We start from the raw sequence: 20,499 nt of genomic DNA on the forward strand, positions 1-20,499 counted from the left end.
AGTCTGGGAAACAGCAAAAATTGATAACAATATTGAAGCAAACTGAAAACTGTTGAATACGCCAAAATCACATAAATCCAGCATGGCAGATCTGGTTTTCTGCCATAAGCTATAGCAGTATTGCATATTCAGTGAAATGTTACGGGGAGAAATTTGCCACAGTGTTGAGATTTGCAGCTTCTGTTATGTACTGATGGCTTGCTGTGATGGAAAGTAACAAGGTTTCGTAAAGGCTCTTCAGGGCTATGTTCATTTTCACTTCTGGTACTTATCTGTAGCTGTGAATGTGAAATGAAATTAAATAATGAAACAGTTCAAGGTCAAGCAATTCATTGTGTGATGGCTAATGCAGTGCCACTTACAATTAGTGTCAGCTCATATAGATTGGCAAGCACAGTGTAAGCTTCACGAAAACTTTAGAATTACATTGATGAATTTGTAGGGTGTACAAAGTAAGATGCTGCAAGGTTACGACATGGCCATCACACCTTTTCATTTAAAGCTAAATGACTTCAAAATGGAAGTGTAGAATCAGAAGTCACCACATCTGAATCACAATCTTCAATTTACCGAATGGAGCTAATCGGCCAATGAAAAAAACAAAAATCTACTGACTGCCATGCTAATACTGTTAGCGTTAATAGTTACCTTGTCCTAGTGAGTAAAATAATGCAGTAATATTATTTTATTTTATTTTGTTTTTATTTTTTGAACAGGTCTGTTGTTAGGAGCTGGGGTTCCCAGACAATGATACGCAAGGACATTGCAAGTTGTTCTCATACAAGTAAACAAAACATGTACTGCTATAAGTAAAATTATTTGCTTATGTTTCTTTATTTCATAGTAAGGAAATGATTGATAAGAGTAGCATCTGTATAATGTTAAGGAAAATGGATTCATCATAGAATGTTTGCTTCGTCCTATACATAGGACACAGGAAGGTCAGATTGTATCTTCCTCACACCGCCTGTCATAGTCATCACTGCTTTGGCTGGGAATGATTCATCTTGTTTTGATGTTGATGTTTTGATCAAATCTCTTCAGTGTTTATACGAAAGTTTTTGTGCTGCTTTGCAACTGCCGCCAGCTTACATGGTGCACCAATGTGTGGTGCTGCAATAGTCATTACACAGTGAATGGTTTATTGTTGCTTTGCTGGGTATTACATTGAATGGTATCATTGTATGGAGAATGTTTGAGTCTGGAACAGGAAAGAAGTTCCATTATCCAACAGTAAGGTGAACTGAAGACATGTCTTCTAATATTGAAGAAACGTAGTTAATACAACTAAAAGAGTGGATTTACTTCGCTCTTCAAATGGACTATAGTACAGATGTCACAAATATGGCACAGTAACTTTTTATTGTACATTCTGACCCTCATGAAGATACGAGAGAAGAGTTTTTATTTCCAAACCACTTAAGTCAATAAACATTTTCAGATTGCACTTTTATTTTTTTAAAGTAGTTATTCCTTGGAAAAAATGTTGGTGTTTGTACAGATAAGCCCCAGGCAATGTATAGTCACTTAATGTGGCTGACAGCAAAAGTGAAGGAAGTTGCACCTGGTTGTTAAAGCACACACCGTGTGATATGTATTAGCTGCCAAGTATATGAACGAAGCCCCAGAACTCTTGATATTGTTTTAACATGCCTTCTAAAGGCTATAAACTGCAACAAGGCAGGGGCTCGAAACTCAGAGTTATTCATACTATCACGTGGCGATATGGCTCCTGCGTACTGAAGTAAGATGGCTCTCTTGCGGAAAGATTTTAAACAGAATATTTGAACTGAGGTCCAAGGTTTTTGTGTTTCTCAGTGATGAAAACACTGGTATATTATATGAAGAGTTTTTCATTGATAATCAAAAGTTATCGATATTGATCTATTTCCCTGATATCTTTGACACGGTTCATATTTTAAATATGGGTCTGCAAGGAAGCAGCATGACAACTTTCTTAGCAGATAACAAAATAACACCTTCCAAGATAAAGTTGACTGTTATTAGTTCACAAGCACTGAACAGCAAGTTTTTTGCATTACCTACTCGTATATTATTTTTGGAAAACAGTGAACTAGTTCCCATAGAAGATTTTGTTTGAGACTTTATTACACATTTAGAGGTTCTTCAAAGAAGTTAAGAAAAGCCCTTTCCAAAAATTGCACAAAATATGACTGGATAAGAAATCCATTTTGAGGAAGAAGTAATCACAAAATAAACTTTCATCGATGTGACTAGCAACAGTACAATCCAAGGTGCTTGCAAATAGAAAACTCTGCTACCTTTTTGGATGGGAACAAAAGCGAATATGGTTCTCCTTCTTATCCAATTTTTAGTGCCATGTGTTACTACCTACATGTGTGAAAGTGTGTTTTCTTAGTTATTGTACTTTAAAAATAAATACAGAAACAGCCTTAATGCTGTAGAGGACGTGGGAGAGAAGTTAAGCTTAATTGAGAAGAATTATCAAGCTCTGACTAAAGATAAACAGCAGCATGCTTCCAGCTGAAAGACCCAGGTGTTCCTTCATAATAATCTAAATTTGAAAACTGTTTAATTACGGATTTGGAACACTGATTTAGTGCTGAAGTTTGATTTGTGCCTGATTTTTTTCCCTCTAATGTACTAAACTCAATGTTCAGTGTACTACTCTCTTGCACAACTGGTTTATATTATTGTAATATGTGTTAAATGTTATTCCTTTCTTGTTCATTGACTATTTGTATCAGAATAATTTAATTTTGTATTATTTGCCACAAATAAGTACCACATGTCAGCATGAATGACTGTAAAAAAGAAAGTGCTTCCTTGAAATCTTATTATTTGTGAGTGTCACATTTCTACCATACAAAGTAGTTGGCAGGCATGGCACAAAAACTACTAGTGTCTTGTCAGCACTGAGCAAGATGGCGAAAATTATTACTCCCATACCATTCCTCACCCCTGCGGCAGTTGTTGCTCGTCCTTTTGCACCCATCTTCATTCCTCCCACACCCCATCTGGAGGATTACCAAAGTCAGTCTGTGGAATTTTTAAACATTTAGTTCTCTGTAATTTCTTATTTTGTAGATCACACACTAGAAAACACATTCTAGAAAATCACTTTACTTAGCCTACTTTCATTCTTTTTCCTTAACACATGGCATTTATGGTTATTTTAGCCCTACAATGCCACATATCGACACCGTACATTTCCCACGTTTATTGCCTCTTTTTGGGAACTGTCATGGAGCCAACATCTCAAAAAATAACTTTGCAACCACAAATTAAATCATTTTTTCAAAGTGGCGAAACTGGAATCGCCCAATGAAGACCTTAAAGAAAGTGCTGAAGATATGAAAAGTTTAGGAAAATAGTTCTAGTTTCACTTCTTGTTTCAGTCTGATGTAATCAGTTCAGAAGACGGAAACTATGGTATTAGCTTTTCTCCATTTCTTCATTTATTGACAGAAGTAAGTTAACCAATGCTGACTGATTTGAAATATTAAAGAATATATTGTCATGTGGAGAGAATGAAAGCATTTGAAATGGAATGATGCGTAACATGCAGTCTACAGGCACTAAGTAGGAGCGATTTACGGGGCCAATTACATCAGCATCAATAAGCATCACAATTTTTGTACTGCAGTGCCTTCATTTCCATTCATTTGTCTCGTAATTTTTAGTAGATACAAATTGTGTTCAAATTCTAAATGTTGGAGCAATTTATGACCATATAGCTACTGATATTTTGGGATACGGACCTGAATGAACGTAGTATACTTCAACAGAACTGAAACCCCCCCCCCCCCTGCCCTCCCTGCCACCCCTCCCCCAGAAAAAAATCTATGTCCCTTTCTTATTTATTACACGACTGGTTTCGAAGCCTAAAGCTCCTCCTTCAGTTGCCACCAACAGTGAATCAAGTAGGGTAGCTACTAGCTTACAAGAACTACTAGGCTGATGTATCAGAATTAAAGGTAAAGCTGTGAAAAGCGGTATTGCTCACATAATTAAGAAAATGTAAATGTGGGCCAGTCAGTCATGAGGGATCACTTCCATACCAAACAAATGAATGGGACTGGACAAAACTGAAAAAAATTAATAAATAACTGAAGCAACACATGTCTGCTTGTGTCTGTATATGTGTGGATGGATATGTGTGTGTGTGTGCGCGAGTGTATACCCGTCCTTTTTTCCTCCCTAAGGTAAGTCTTTCCGTTCCCGGGATTGGAATGACTCCTTACCCTCTCCCTTAAAACCCACTTCCTTTCGTCTTTCCCTCTCCTTCCCTCTTTCCTGATGAGGCAACAGTTTATTGGGAAAGCTTGAATTTTGTGTGTATGTTTGTGTTTGTTTGTGTGTATCGACGTGCCAGCGCTTTCGTTTGGCAAGTCACATCATCTTTGTTTTTAGATATAAATTATTTAATTGGATAGATAAAAAATCTACTCACCAATTAGTGGCAGAATACACACATAAAAGATTGTTGTGATTGGCAAGCTTTCAGAGCCAGTGGCTCCTCCTTCAGGCAGAAAGGTTGAAGGGGAAGGAAGAAGGGTGAAGGAAAACGACTGGAGAGGTCTAGGAAAAGGGGTAGATTTTGGTCTCCCATGACCCGCAGTTGTTGGTGACTTTCCCAAAGATACCCATTTTCCTAGGTGTCTCCAGTCCTTTCCCTTCACCCTTCTTCATTCCCCTTCAACCCTTCTGCCTGAAGGAGGAGCCACTGGCTCCAAAAGCTTGCCAATCACAACAGTCTTTTATGTGCATTTTTTGCCGTCGCTTGGTGAGTAGATTTTTTGTCTTCTAATTAGAAAAAAAGGAAATGATAAATTAAGTGAAACAGAGTGACTAATATCCAAAAATTACTGCACCTAATATTATCCATCAGGGGGTGGTTATTATGGTCTGTATGTGTCTGGTCCCACTGAAGTAAGTTTCTGCAAATTGTCGGTTACAGCACTCACGATATTACTGTCGGCAAATGGGTTTTTGGTTGATACGATGCTGTGAAGTGAGATGCAAACTATCTCTTCAAAGTACTAGTATTCACTGAAGCGCCAAAGAAACTTGTATGGGTATGTGAATTCAAATACAGAGTTATGTAAACAGGCAGGATGTGGTGCTGCAGTCGACAATGCCTAGATAAGACAAGTGTCTGGTGCATTTGCTAGATCGGTTACTGCTACTACAATGGCAAGTTATGAAGATTTAAGTGAGTTTGAACATGATGTTATAGTTGGTGCATGAGCGAAGGGACACAGAATCTCCGAGAGAGCGATGAAGTGGGGATTTTCCCATACAACCATTTCATGAGTGTACCGTAAATATCAGGAATCCGTTAAAACATCAAATCTCTGACATCGCTGTCGCTGGAAAAAGATCCTTCAAGAACAGGGCCAATGATGACTGAAGAGAACCATTCAACGTGAAGGAAGTGCAACCCTTCTGCAAATTCCTGCAGATTTCAATACTGAGCCATCAACAAGTATCAGCATGTGAACTATTTAACGAAACGTCATCGATATGGGCTTTCGGAGCTGAATGTCCACTCATGTACCCTTGATGACTGCGTAACACAAAGCTTTATGCCTTGCCCGGGCACATCAACACCGGCATTGGACTATTTGTAACTGGAAACATGTTGCCCGATCGGACGAGTCTCGTTACAGATTGTATCAAGCGAACGGGCATGTAGAGGTATGGAGACAACTTCGTGAATCCATGGACCCTACATGTCAGCAAAGGACTGAGGGTCTCTAATGGCGCGGGGTGTGTGCAGTAAGAGTGATATGGGACCCGTTGTACATTGCAACATGCTGTTCACAAGAGACCTCCACCCCATCGTACTCTTACGGATTTATGGACAGCCCTGCAGGATTCATAGTGTCAGTTCCCTCCAGTACTACTTCAGATATTAGTCGAGTCCACGCCATGTTGTGTTTCGGCACTTGTGCGTGCTCATGGAGGGCCCTATACAATATTAGGCGGGTGTACCAGTTTCTTCCGCTCTGCAGTGTAAGTGAAGAATCTAGGAATATACTACATATTGTTCATGCAGCCACTGCGAGGATAAGATTAATTTAATTACAGCTTGTGCAGTGGCATTTAAGAAGTTACTTTTCCCACAGTCCATACCTTAATATGTGGTACAGTGGGAAGTATTCTGTGCCATGCACTTCACAGTACTTTGCAGAACATGGATATAGTTGGAAAAACAGAAGCAGATGTAATCTTGTGAGAAACTGCGCAACGAGCAGCAGTCCAGCACAGAAATGCTAGAATGACCTTAAAGCTACCAATCACCGATCAAATTTCAAGACTGATGGTGAGGGTTGCAGTGCAATACTCAAAGTAACTCACATGACAAGGATAGTAGTGAGCAGCGGGGTAAGCTGCAGTAGTGGCAATGGTGCTGGTTGAAGGTGACTGTTACCCTTGATAGGAGGGCTCATAAAACGTACAAAATGGTGTTGGTTTTTTTGTTTTTAACTCCAAACAACTAAATACCTTGAAAAAATGTGCATCATATGAAAAAAAGTGTTAGAGGGATGCTGAGTTCTTGTTTTATTACCAAGAAAAGGGGCTGGCCAGTACGTACCTTCAGTGGGGGGTGGGTGGGTGGGTGGGTGGGTGGGTGGGTGGGTGGGTGGGGGTTGGTGGGGGAGGTGTGAAATTCAGTACTGTAAATCTATAAATACACACACATCATAGTATAAGGACTTTATTTTTGCTCTCTGAACTATTAGTTCTTCTCTCAGAGAGAAAAGTATTAATTTGTGGAAAGTTGCAGGGAGATTACAGTATGAGAAGTACCTCCCTCTTGGGAGGGAGGGTCCCTCTAATCCTGAGGGCCTAGTAACTTGCCTCTCATTTCTAACCACTCCCATTCGTTTCTGACTGAGGAAGAAACTGATAATTCTGAAAGATACGATACCTTTCTTGTACTTCCAGGTGTGCCTATCAGTAGTACTGGAATGTAGGCCACTGAAGTAAGTACTGGCTAGTCATTACGAATGCCAAAGTTGAATATGCAGTTTTTTAATTACAAATGCACAGTTTCTTAGTTTCTTTTCCTGCATTGGGTAATATTTTCCTTTTTTTTTTTTTTTTTTAATAGTGATTTAACATTATAAGTTACTACATAAAGTTAAGGTAATCAAACACTGAAACTGTTGCCTCTTTGATACGGAACATTAGCTTAGTTGGAAAAGTTAGTCCACATGGTCAGAAGAGATGTGTGTTAGTTATTTACTTATCTGCCCTATAGAAGATGAATAAGCAACTTCTTCACTATATATATATAGGTGGAAAATTTCTTCAAATTTATCTCAATGTGATGAAAGGAAAAGATGTTCATTTACCGTATTTACTCGAATCTTAGCCGCACTCGAATCTAAGCCACACCTGAAAAATGAGACTCGAAATCAAGGAAAAAAATTTTTACCGAATCTAAGCCGCACCTGAATTTTGAGACTCGAAATTCAAGGGGAGAGAGAAGTTTTAGGCCGCACCTCCAAATCGAAACAAAGTTGGTCCATTGTAATATGAGACACAATTAGGTCAAATGAATGACGATACAGCTACAGTAGTTTGGTTCGAATCGTAAGCTTAGCAGTTAAGCTTTACCAGGTAGCCATTGATATGCACCACGTGCTCTGTCCGTATTTATACAGGTACCCATCCTTTTTCATGCGTTTTGTCTGGTTTGAATCAATTGCTTATTTTTCTCTGATCTGATAAGTGCCGTTCTCTTTGTTATAGGTGTTTATGTCACTCTGAGCTGAAAATGCAGTACTGTACTGTGTCGTGCATTGTTTGTCGCATTCTGATAATGAGTGTTTATGGCCTCGCGGGATGGCTTGCTTTTGTACACGCTACCACCGCTTACAATTAAAAAAAAAAAGAGAATCGTCTCATTAGTGAAACAATGGCAAGAGACTGCTATTTGTTGTTACTTACACTGCTGCTTTCTTTGAGAATGATCAACAAGAACCAATTAATAGACTGTGTATGATAGAAGATGTTCTGAACGAGAGTTTAGCGAAAATTTTTCTCCGTTTGAAAATCTTTGCAGACACCTCTTTAGTACATGACATTCTGCACAGAAATTGGAGTTATCTTAGATTTAAAAATCTAGTCAATTGCCGCGCTTCATTTCTGACTGTATCGCTATTAGGCATAAGAATAATATGAATATAAACATGACATGATATGTATATACTTCCGCCTTTGCTGTTGTCTCACTCTAGTTTTGTAGTTTATTAGGCAGACAGGATTTAAATGAGATAGTAGCAAACACGAAAGAATACATGGCAAAATGTTTATATTCATATTATTCTTATGGTGAGGAGAATACTGCATGTGGTTCACAATTCATAAAAGTTCCTATTAGCAACCATCTCTTCTCACAGGTAGGAAAGAGTTCAGAACGTAGAGTTGGCCATATTGACAAACATCCCAAAGTCTTGCCAGCCAGATTTTCGTAGTACATTGAAATGCTGCTACATTAGAAGATGAACAATACGGAATTTGTATTTACTTCGTCGGATAATGTATGAAAATACAGTGGTCGAAACTCGGGGCCGAGAAAAAAGCTCGTTTTCCACCTTTTTTTTTTAAATTTATTTACTGACGCAGAGGTTTTGGTATTTATCTTTGTACCTGCAAAGCATGCCTGTGTAACGCTACGTATATTAGACAGCGGACGTTAGTTGTGGCGGCACCTACCAACATTTTTCAGAACTTCCGCTTACTTTGCACTCGATTCTAAGCCGCAGGCGGTTTTTTGGATCAGAAAAACCTGAAAAAAAGTGCGGCTGATTCGAGTAAATACGGTAATAACAAGGAAGATCATCAGGAATTGTCATGCTCAGCAACTGTGTAATGATTATAATCGGGGATAAACACAGCGAATAGCCACATATCAATCTGTATTTTATTGCAGGTTTCAGCTCGATCTGCAGTAAAATACAGATTGATACACAACTGTTTACTGTGTTTGTCCCTGATTACAACAAAGAAGTTATTGAAATTATGTGCTTCAATCTGCTAATGGTAGTTGTTTCGTATTGAATCTGTGAGTCTCTTCATACAATACTGTTTGTTACCAAGATAAAGTTTAAGAAGATAATTAATGCCAAGGCAAGTAGAATCACTTGATGTTTATTTTATGCTGTATATAATCAAGGAATAAAACACTTTGAGAACTTGTATAAGCAGCTGTAACATACATATTCGTTTAGTAAAATAATTGACATTTATTTGCTTTGATAATTTTTATTCTTTAGTAGCACTTCAGCAAAATTGCCCTGAGTGAGAAATGTGAAATTAAAAATCATCTTATTTGTAATTTTTTTGTAAGCTGTCATCCAATAAGAAAAGCATCACAGATGGGACCTTGGCCCCTCATTGACTGGTTTCCTGCTCATTTTAGGCATTTTCTCTTAATTGAATGAGTGATTAGTGTAAATAGTTAAGAAGTGCACCGGAATTACTTAATTTATAGTGCACAAGTATTCATGCTCTCTGTTCACTAATGGGTTAGCATATAATGATATTGTTGTGTGAAGAAAGACAGAAAACAAATTATGAGGCAGAATTGATTGCGAGTATTTACCTTCAGTAGCTAAAATATGTATTACTGCAAGCAGACACACATAAAAGTAAAACTGGCACACTACCTAGCTTTTGGAACTAATAGTCCCTTCACGGGGGATGGGAAGGGAGCGGAGTGTAGGGCAGGGGAGGTGAGGTTTGGGAAAGTTCAAAAAAAGAAAGGAAGGCATGTCACTCAGATCCCAGCGTAAGGTACCAGAGCCTGGGAGCAAGTACTAATAATCATGCAGCACATCACCCATACTATTTTGGTGATGAAAATACTAACCTTTTAGAACAGAACAGTTGAATTGTAACTTTTTTCACATTTTTCATTAAATACTTAATTCTGATTGCAGATTGTTAATAAACACACACATTCCTTTTCTTTTTAGTAATTAGCACTCTGGCTACTTTTATAATTCAAACAATCATATCACTCTACTTGGCATGCTAGCCTTGACTTGACTCCTATTTCTGATGACAGATATTTGGTACACACTTACGTTTATCCGTTTTACATTTTTACTTAGCTTTCAGGCCTACTTTTGTTAAGTTCAAAAACTTGCTTTATTCCACTATGCATGCTACCCTCAACTCTACTCGGGCTTCCACCAGAGTCTTCACTTACAACAAAGTACACAAAAGATACAGAGAGCTTACTATGGTAAGCTTACGTTCTACCACTAAATCTTTTTTGAAATTTAGAAAAGTTTTTGGGAAATAAAAGAAAAAACAAGAAAAATACTTAAGGTCAGGGAAATATGAATCCCGCATAGTAACACAATATTAATTACTCTCCCAACAATCATCAATGATTGTTAGTATTATTTAGACATTCACCCTTCATTCATATATTCCCATTTATCAGATATAACACCTTCATAACATTATACCTGTATAAATGCATGAAATAGAACATCACAGGACATAAAAGTCAGTCCATTCATCAAAAAATAGCAGTATCTGAGGAAAAAAAGATTAATTACTATAGAAAAACAAAATAGCATCAAATATTTCTTCAACAATAAGCCAATTATGTGAACATCTGATTCATAGTACTGACAGTACTAAGCTATTCTCGATTCAGAAAAGTGTCACCCTGAATGGAAGTTGTCATTAAGTTTTCATGTTTTACATGTATAAACATGGTTATACAAATAGTCAGCTGAAAGATAGAAAAAATAAACAGTATAAAAACAGAAAGCCACATTACAGTTCACTTGTTCTCTCTCTCTCTCTCTCTCTCTCTCTCTCTCTCTCTCCCCCCCCTCCCTCCCTCCCCCTCCCCCTCCCTCCCCCCTCCCCCTCCCTCCCCCCTCCCTCCCCCTCCCCCTCCCTCCCCCCTCCCTCCCCCTCCCCCTCCCTCCCTACCCCCTCTCTACCCCCTCCCTCCCTCTCTACCCCCTCCCTCTCTCACCCTACCTCTCCCTCTCCCTCACCCTCCCTCTCTCCCTCACCCTCCCTCTCTCCCTCACCCTCCCTCTCTCTCTCACCCTCCCTCTCTCTCTCACCCTCCCTCTCTCTCTCACCCTCCCTCTATCTCTCACCCTCCCTCTCTCTCTCACCCTCCCTCTATCTCTCACCCTCACTCTCTCTCTCACCCTCCCTCCCTCTCTCTCTCACCCTCCCTCTCTCTCTCACCCTCCCTCTCTCTCTCACCCTCCCCCCTCTCTCCTCCTCTCTCCCCCTCTCTCCTCCTCTCTCCCCCTCTCTCCTCCTCTCTCCCCCTCTCTCCCCCTCTCTCCTCCTCTCTCCACCTCTCTCCTCCTCTCTCCACCTCTCTCCCCCTCCCCATCTCTCGCCCCCTCCCCCCTCTAGCCCCCCCTCCCCCCATCTCTCTCCCCCTCCCCCCTCTAGCCCCCTCCCCCCATCTCTCTCCCCCTCCCCCCTCTCTCTCCCCCTCCCCCTCTCTCCCTCCCCATCTCTCGCCCCCTCTCTCTCCCCCTCCCCCTCTCTCCCCCCTCCCCCTCTCTCTCCCCCTCCCTCCTCTCTCCCCCCTCCCCCTCTCTCTCCCCCTCCCTCCTCTCTCCCCCTCCCCCTCTCTCTCCCCCTCCCTCCTCTCTCCCCCACCCTCTCTCCCCCTCCCCATCTCTCTCCCCCTCCCCATCCCCCTCCCCATCTCTCTCCCCCTCTCTCTCCCCCTCCCCATCTCTCTCCCCCTCCCCATCTCTCTCCCCCTCCCCATCTCTCTCCCCCTCCCCCTCTCTCTCCCCCTCCCCCTCTCTCTCTCCCTCCCCCCCTCTCTCTCCCTCTCTCCCCCTCCCCCCCTCTCTCCCCCTCTCTCTCCCCCTTCCACTCTCTCTCCCCTCCCCCTCTTCCCCTCCCCTCCCCCTCTCTCCCACCTCCCCCTCTCTCCCATCTCCCCCTCTCTCCCACCTCCCCCTCTCTCCCACCTCCCCCTCTCTCCCACCTCCTGCCCTCTCTCCCCCCTCCCTCTCCCCCTCCCTCCCTCTCCCCCTCCCTCCCTCTCCCCCTCCCTCCCTCTCCCCCTCCCTCCCTCTCCCCCTCCCTCCCTCTCCCCATCCCTCCCTCTCCCCATCCCTCTTTCTCCCCATCCCTCTTTCTCCCCCTATGCATCTCTCCCCCTATGCATCTCTCCCCCTATGCATCTCTCCCCCTATGCATCTCTCCCCCTCCCTCCTCTCTGCCCCTCCCTCTCTCTCCCCCTGCCCCCTCACTGCCCCTCCCCCTCTCTCCCCCCTCCCTCTCCCCCCACACCCTCTCTCTCCCCCTCCCCCACACCCTCTCTCTCCCCCTCCCCCACACCCTCTCTCTCCCCCTCCCCCACACCCTCTCTCTCCCCCTCCCCCACACCCTCTCTCTCCCCCTCCCCCACACCCTCTCTCTCCCCCTCCCCCACACCCTCTCTCTCCCCCTCCCCCTCTCTCTCCCCCTCCCCCTCTCTCTCCCCCTCCCCCTCTCTCTCCCCCTCCCCCTCTCTCTCCCCCTCCCCCTCTCTCTCCCCCTCCCCCTCTCTCTCCCTCTCCCCCTCCCCCTGTCTCTTCCACTACCTTATTTATCCATTCTGCCTCCAATTCTTTCACCCATGCAATGAGTTGATTTGCTATTGTCACTTCACTAGTAGTTGTTTCTCCCTTTGATCTTTACGTGACCCTGAAAAAAGTGTTCTACTGTATGTAATATTATCCTCCAATCTGATTTTGCTATTTTCTAAGAATCCTGAACTCTTAGATTATCCGCTGTGTTTCATTTTGCAGTCATCGTGGTTTTTATTTATTGTACTGATTACTTCTTTAGTATCAGCTGTAATGAATAAGTTGCAAGAGTTCAGTCGTAACAGTCACCATTTTACTTCAAAAAATATGTAAGATATATTTCCAACACAGTTTGTTTAAATGTCACATGATGTTTCATACACAAAAAATACAACTGATACTCATAATAATTGTACAGCAGTGCTAGGCAAAACTATGGTCTTGCTTCTAGTGAAACTTAATTTTCACTGTCTCAAATGACTGTAATTGCAACATTGAAAACAGCTCTATGGAATTCTTGTGATTTGTTCCACTGTTCGACATGTAAAAAATTCCAGTTTTCATTTCGGAGTTACTTGTAACTGTGCTCCAGCTGTGTGATTCCCTTTTCTGGTCCCAGCTCACCTTTCAACAGTGTGCACTCCCACCTATTGTGAGCACTTAATGTTAGTCTATTCACAGTCACTTTTGATTTTAATATGCTCATTTCAGTTTATTCTCCCAAACTTTTTCTTCACCAAATACAGCCCTGTTTGCTTGTCACTACTTGTGAGGTATCGGTGCAGCGGAGCAAGTAAGTAACATGTATCACATCACTCGTACTACTTTCATAATCAAAACAATAAACTGTTAGGCTATAATGGTTAAAGCAAAACTGTTCATTTCTGTAATCATTATGATCACACATGAATTTTACACACACATCTCTTATCTTTCTACTTAGCATTATGGCTACTTTCCTAACTTAAAAACATTTACATTATTCCATTTGGCATATACTAGCTTCACCTCTTCCTTTTAACTTTACTAAGCACCCCCTGTAAGGACTGAAAGCTGTGTAGTGTTTCACTTTCGCTTTTATTTGCATCTATCAGCAGTAATACACATTTTGCTTCCTGAAGCTAAATACTGACTAGCAATTCTATATCATACTTTATTTGGGAGATAAACATAGTAACTTGCAAATATGAAAGTCCTTCAATGAATTAAGAATATAACTTCACTTTTGTAACTGGTAACACTTTTGTTTTTTAGTATTGCAGATTTCAAGGACCCAAAAGACCGCATGGTACAGGTACTACGATGGTATATGTCTGCGTACCATGCTGGACGCAAATCAGTGGTTGCAAAAAAGCCTTACAACCCAGTATTAGGAGAGGTATTCCAATGCCATTGGGATGTACCAGGAGTTGAGAAAGGTGGAGGGTCAGTTCCAGGAGGCCCTCTGCCATGGTGCACTTCTTCACAACTAACATTTGTTGCTGAGCAGGTCTCTCATCATCCACCCAGTATGTATGACGATTACTTTGTTAAACTTCTTGTAAGATAGGCTGGTTTACTTCTTTGTTAGATTTCTAGTTTGTAGTGAGATACATTCAGTTCAGGTTCATCAGAACTAATAGAAACACTGACAGAGACTGCGCCCTTCTCTATAGTGTTTGAAGTGCGAAGTATCAGTATTATGAAAAGGATAGTTGCTGCTCATCATATAGCAGAGATGCTGAGTAGCAGGTAGGCCAACAAAAAGACGTCAGAAAATGAGATTTCTGCCAACAGGGCACACACACACACACACACACACACACACACACACACACACAAAACCACGGTGCTGAGGCTTCACAGCAAGCATCTGCACATGATGGGAGACACATCCAGGTGGTGAGGGTAAAGAGAAGGCTGCGGCAGGGAGGGGGAGGGATAGCAAGGTAAAGGTGGAGGATGGTAAAGTGCTGTTCGTGGCAACATACAGAGACGAGGTGGGGAGGGGGTAGTGCAGCAAGGTGCAGTTGGGCGATTAGACACCCATTGTAGACGATTGCTGTATATCCAACAAGAGAATATCCGCTCTCATAGGCATCCTCAGCGTATTACCTGCAACCTGCCATCCTATACAACAGATAACAACCATTTCCTCCACTGACTCTCCACAGTTTCTGTTCATGTATCACATGACACCCTGCTCGTCATTGTTGGTGCAACCTCCCTTACACTAACATCTGTAATGCCCATGGCCTTACCGCTATGGAACACTGCCTTTCCCAAAGCCCGACGGATTTCAAACGTACAGCCTCCTTCCTAACCATCGTGACAAACTATATCCTCACCCACAATTGCTTCTCCTTTGAAAGCATTACTTACAAACAAATCTGGGGTACAGGTATGGGCATCTGCATGACACCATCCACTGCCAACCTATTCATGGACCACCTAGAGGAATCAATCCTAAACACCCAGAATCCCAAACCATTTACCTGGTTTGGATTCACTGATGATAACTTCCAGATCTGGATCAAGGGTGAGAACACCCTATCCACATTCCTCTAGAACCTCAACACCTTCTCCCCCATTCACTTCACCTGATCAAACTCAACCCAACAAGCCACCTCCATGAATATTGACCTCCACCTCACATATGGCTACATTAGTAACTCTGTCCATATCAAATGTACCAACCACCAACAATAACTCCACTTCGACAGCTGCCAACCATTCCATACCAAGCAGTCCCTTTCATACATGCTAGCTACTTAAAAAATAGGCATGTCCAGCCCACCATCCTTCTCACCTGTCCCACAGTGGTATTCTGCCACCCACTCAACCTACACAGTATCCTCGTTCATTCCTACACACCTCCTGTTTCCAATACCTTGCCTCATGACTCATACCCCTGTAATAGACCTAGATGCAAGACCTGTCCCATACATCCTCCCACCACCACCTACTCCAGTCTGGTCACAAGCTTCACCTGTGAAACCAGTCACATGATCTACAAGTTAAGCTGCAACCTTGTGCTGCATTCTACGTGGGCTGACAACTAACAAGCTGTCTGTCTGCGTGAATGGCCACCAACAACTTGTGGCCAAGAAGCAGCTGGACCACCCCCATTGCTGAACACACCCAACACACCACTCTTCATTTCAATGGCTGCTTCGCAGCCCGTAGCACTTGGAGCGTTCCCACCAACACCAGCTTTTCTGAATTGCACTCTCGGGATCTCTCCCTGCAATATATCCTATGTTCCTGTAACCCTCCTGGCCGAAACCTTCATTAGTCTTTGTCTTTACCCTCTAGCCCCTTCATTGCTCCCATTCCAAGCACTACACAGCCCTCTATTTCACAAACACACACACACACACACACACACACACACACACACACACACACACACACACAGTCTTTTTTACCTCCCTCCTTTTCTGCTTCATGTGCTCTCCCCCCTCCTGGATCCTGTGTCTAACCTCCTGAGTGCTCATAGCTGCCCCGTCCCTGTATGGCCCCACAAGCAGCACTTTACTGTCGTCCATCCCTACTCTGCTATCGCCCCCCCCCCCCCCTCCCCATCCCAGCCCCCTTTTATACCTCCACCACCTAGTTGGGTCTCCCATCATGCACAGCTGCCCCCCAGTGTGACGTCAGTAGCCAGAGACTGCACTGAGGTGAGTCTGAGTTGCATTTTCCTTAGTGTGTGTACGTTGTCTGTTTCCGACGAGGGCCTTGTTGGCCAAAAATAAACATATTACATAAATCCTTTCCATCTTTAACACACTCTGCCCCCCTTTCTCTCTCTCTCTCTCTCTCTCTCTCTCTCTCTCTCTCTCTCTCTCTCTGGTTTGCACTTGCATGCAGCCCAAGCCCACCTCACCCCCACATTTCATATGCATGTGCACAGCAGAGAGAGAGAGAGAGAGAGAGAGAGAGAGAGAGAGAGAGAGAGAGAGAGAGACGGGGGAGGGGGGGGGGAACCTAAAGCATTGACATGCTGTTCGTGTCATAAGACCTCATCTTATTCTCTCTCCCCATTTACTCATTACTTATCCTCCCCAACTCCCCTCTATGTTCGTGTACCGAATATCCCCCTTCAGCCTCCTCTCTTCCCTTGGAACAGCCTCCTTCTCTCATTGCTGCCTTCTCACTTTTCACTTTCTTTTTGATCTCCATATGTGTGTGCTAATTATAAAACATTTATCCAGTTTCAGCTTTTTATGCAGAACATTATGACAAACGTATCAGCTTTTGTGCGCATGTGTGGACTAAATCAAAGTTTTTGGGTCTGTCCATTGGCGTCCACAATATTGGCCAGGGCTGCATCTCCGTCCTTGAATACGATGAGGAGTACATAGTTACATTCCCCAATGGATATGGCAGGTGGGCATCTGTCATTTCTTTCAAAAGATAATTATGAGAAGGTTTTGTTCTTTGCATAAGTATCTCTTTGTATCAAGTGAAGATATTTTTAAAAGAATATCATTGATAAAAATTGATGGTTGCATCTTTAAAAAATACCTACAGTCATTTGAAGGATACTTAAACGACAGGACCAGGTTCTGCATCTGATTTTGTGATTATGAAATTTAAAACATAACCCATTAGAATAATTTATAATCTTGTAAACTATGTGTGGAGATAGTCCCATGCTTATTAGAAGAAAATTATTTATTCATGTAGGTAATCATATTTGTTAGTCATTATTGCACGTGTCTGTGTGAATAACTTGAGAATTTTGTTAAGTGATTTAAATGTAGTAGAAACAAATTCTTGTATATTTTCAGCAAATTGTTAATATGAACACAATGGTCAGCATTGCATGTCTGTCAGTGTTTAGTGTGCATTATGTTTTTGCATGGAGTTTTAACATCTTCCCATCCCTAGTGTTCTGCAAGTAAAATTTGTTTCTTGGTGGTGATAAATGGTGAGCATCTGTGGAAGCTCAGCTACACATGGATTTGAGTCTTATGGCTGGAGACTGATCAGTACTTTATTGGTGTATACTCTGTGCATGCTTTGCCAACCACCATTAACCACAACAGTGTAATATTGGATGTTGCAGAGAACGAGGATTTTGATTTGGAATGGTATAATGATAAATTGGGTAAAAAAAAAAAAAGTTAAGAGTTTGGAAAATATAGTTGTCTTTCAACCACTCAATATTTGACCAGTGAGATTCCAAATTTTTTTTATTCCTTTGGGGAAGTAATTTTCTGTGAACTCTGCAAAATACTTCATTATTCTTTTTTCATAAAAAGTCTTACCACTAAGTCAGATATTCAGGTTGTTGAATTGAAAAACACATTTTGCTTAATCAGTAGGAAAGATGTATGAGGCACCAATCCACATTCAGACTGATGTATAATCACAATGATAATTCTTGCTGGTCTTTTTTTGTTGTTGTATTTGTTAAAAATAACTTTATACTTCGCCAATTTTTGTTGTTTTTGAGGAAACTCCTGCTTAGATGACCCATTATGAACCGTATTAGGCAATGGAAATGATTCTGTCTTTGTCCAGTGCATAGGGATTATATCCTCAAAATCATAAGAAATGATGATAATCATCTTTCCATAAAAAAAATCTTTATTGGTAAACACTCGAAAGCTTTGTTCCTATGTTTTGACTGTTTAACTTCGAAATGTGTTTAAAGTATCATTCCTGGTCGTGAATATTAGCAGAAAATGCTGCAAGATTGTGACTAAACATAGACACTTTCTAGGATGAAATGCTGATCGTACGAATGTGTGGTCAGAAATAAGCAACTGGAACAGTAAGCACACAAGACTTTTTCATGACAAGTATTTTGTGAAATACAGTGAGTGTTTCCAGTTGAAATGTGTTCGTTATCAGCTATCTCGTGCACATTCCTCCTGTGAACAAAATTTTTAAATTAGTTTCCATATCAAATGAAAATATTCAGTAACAACAGACAGTTGTTAATTATCTTCATATCTCATGCTAGGTGCTTCAGACGGTTGCTGACTAACAGATTTATGTCATTGTCATTTGAAACTTGTAACAAAAGTTGATACTCTTGAATTCTGTGCTCTGCTTCCACACAATATAGTTAGATAGCTTTACATGTGATACTAACAGTTGTCCCTTCTCCATGAACATCAACAACTAGTAGTCTAGGTCATGCACAGTCTTAAAACTCGATAAACAAGAACTCAGGAGGGTAGCATAAAGGACTGAAAAAGTAAAACACAAAGAACTGAAAAAGTAAAACTGGCATCTCGTAGCAAGATGAAGTTGGCATGTCGTAGTGTATTCTCTACAGTGGGGTGGAGTGTCTACAAAAAGTTCCACTGAAAAGAATGTACAAAAACATTCATCATCGCTTGTTACAGAGAATTCTACTGATATACATGGAGTTTTCTCCTCCCTTTTGTTCTTGCCTTCCTTCTTTTGGACTGAAATTATGAATGCAGATATTGGGAAATTCAGGATGAAATGTAACAATATTACGAAAAGGATAGTGGCTACTCACCACATAGCGGAGATGCTGAGTCACAGGTAGGCGCAATCAGGTCATCAAGGCCTTCATTGGAAGCAGACGCCACACACACACACACACACACACACACACACATACACACACACACACTCTGAAGCAAATGCACCTCACACACACATAACCACAGTCTCTGGCTGCTGAGGCCAGATTGTGAGCAGCAGTAAGTGATGGGAGAAGCAGCCAGGTGTTGGTGTTAGGGAGGGGTCTGGGTCGAGGAGGGAGAAGGGTAGCAGAGTAAGGGTGGGGGACAGTAAAGTGCTGATTGTGGGAGCATACAGTGATGAGATGAAGAGAGGATAGAGCAGCTACGTGTGGTCTTGAAGCTAGACAGAGGGGGGTGGGAGGTAAAGGAAAAAGAGAGAGAAGACTGTGGGTGTGGTGCATTGGTGGAATAGAGGATTGTTTGGTGCTTGAATGGGAACAGGGAAGGGGCTAGAGGGTAAGGACAAAGACTAATGGAGGTTTAGGCCAAGTGGGTTACGGGAACATAAGATATATTGCAGGGGGAGTTCCCACCTGTGCAATTCAGAAAAGCTGGTGTTGGTGGGAAGGCTCCAGGTGCTCCGGGGTATGAAGCAGCCATTTAAATGAAGAATGTTGTGTTGGGCGGCATGTTCAGCAGTGGGGGTGGTCCAGCTGCTTCTTGCCCACAAGTTGTTGGTGGCCATACATGCAGACAGACAGCTTGTTAGTTGTCATGCCCCCATTGAATGCAGCACAAGGTTGCAGCTTAACTTGTAGACCATGTGACTGGTTTCACAGTTAGCCCTGCCTTTGATGGAATAGGTGATGTCTGTGAACGGGCTGGAGTAGGTGATGGTGGGAGGGTGTATGGGACAGGTCTTGCATCTAGGTCTGTTACAAGGTTATGAGCCATGAGGCAAGGGGTTGGGAGAAGGAGTTGTGTAGGGATGGACAAGGATATTTTGTGGGTTCAGTGGACAGTGGAGTACCACTGTGGGAGGGATGGGAAGGATAGTGGGTAGGTCATTCCTCATTTAAGGGCACGATGAGAGATAGTCGAAACCACGGCAGAGAATGAGCTTCACTTGCTCCAGTCCTGGGTGCTACTGAGTCACTAGGGAAATGCTCCTCTGTGACCTGACATTGGGACTGTGGGAAGTGGTGGGTGACTGGAGAACTAAGGCATGGGAGATCTGTTTTTGTACATGTTTGTGAAGGCCTCTGAGAGATCCTCAGTATTTTTTGAAAGGGACAGCTCATCACAACAGATGTGATGGCCACGGGTGGCTAGCATGTGTGGAAGGGACTTCTTGGTATGGAATGGATGGCAGCTGTCGAAGTGGAGCTATTGTTGGTGGTTGGTAGGTCTGATGATGATGGAGGTACTGATTTAGCCATCTTTGAGGTTGACATCAACATCGAGGAAGGTGGCTTGTTGGATTGATTAGG

General features: G+C 42.3%; 1 protein-coding gene across 4 annotated transcripts in view; it reads left to right on the top strand.

Annotated features, from left to right (window-relative positions):
- Window positions 1-20,499, top strand: part of LOC124616179 (oxysterol-binding protein-related protein 9) — a 504,981-nt gene that overhangs the window by 434,676 nt on the left and 49,806 nt on the right. For all 4 annotated transcript variants that reach the window (XM_047144465.1, XM_047144467.1, XM_047144466.1 and 1 more), the window contains 2 exons: window positions 13,833-14,086; window positions 16,772-16,946. In XM_047144465.1, the coding sequence (XP_047000421.1) occupies window positions 13,833-14,086; window positions 16,772-16,946 (429 nt within the window). The remainder of the gene's footprint in view (window positions 1-13,832; window positions 14,087-16,771; window positions 16,947-20,499) is intronic.

Source organism: Schistocerca americana, chromosome 5 (genome assembly GCF_021461395.2).
Source record: "Schistocerca americana isolate TAMUIC-IGC-003095 chromosome 5, iqSchAmer2.1, whole genome shotgun sequence".
Classification (NCBI taxonomy): domain Eukaryota; kingdom Metazoa; phylum Arthropoda; class Insecta; order Orthoptera; family Acrididae; genus Schistocerca; species Schistocerca americana.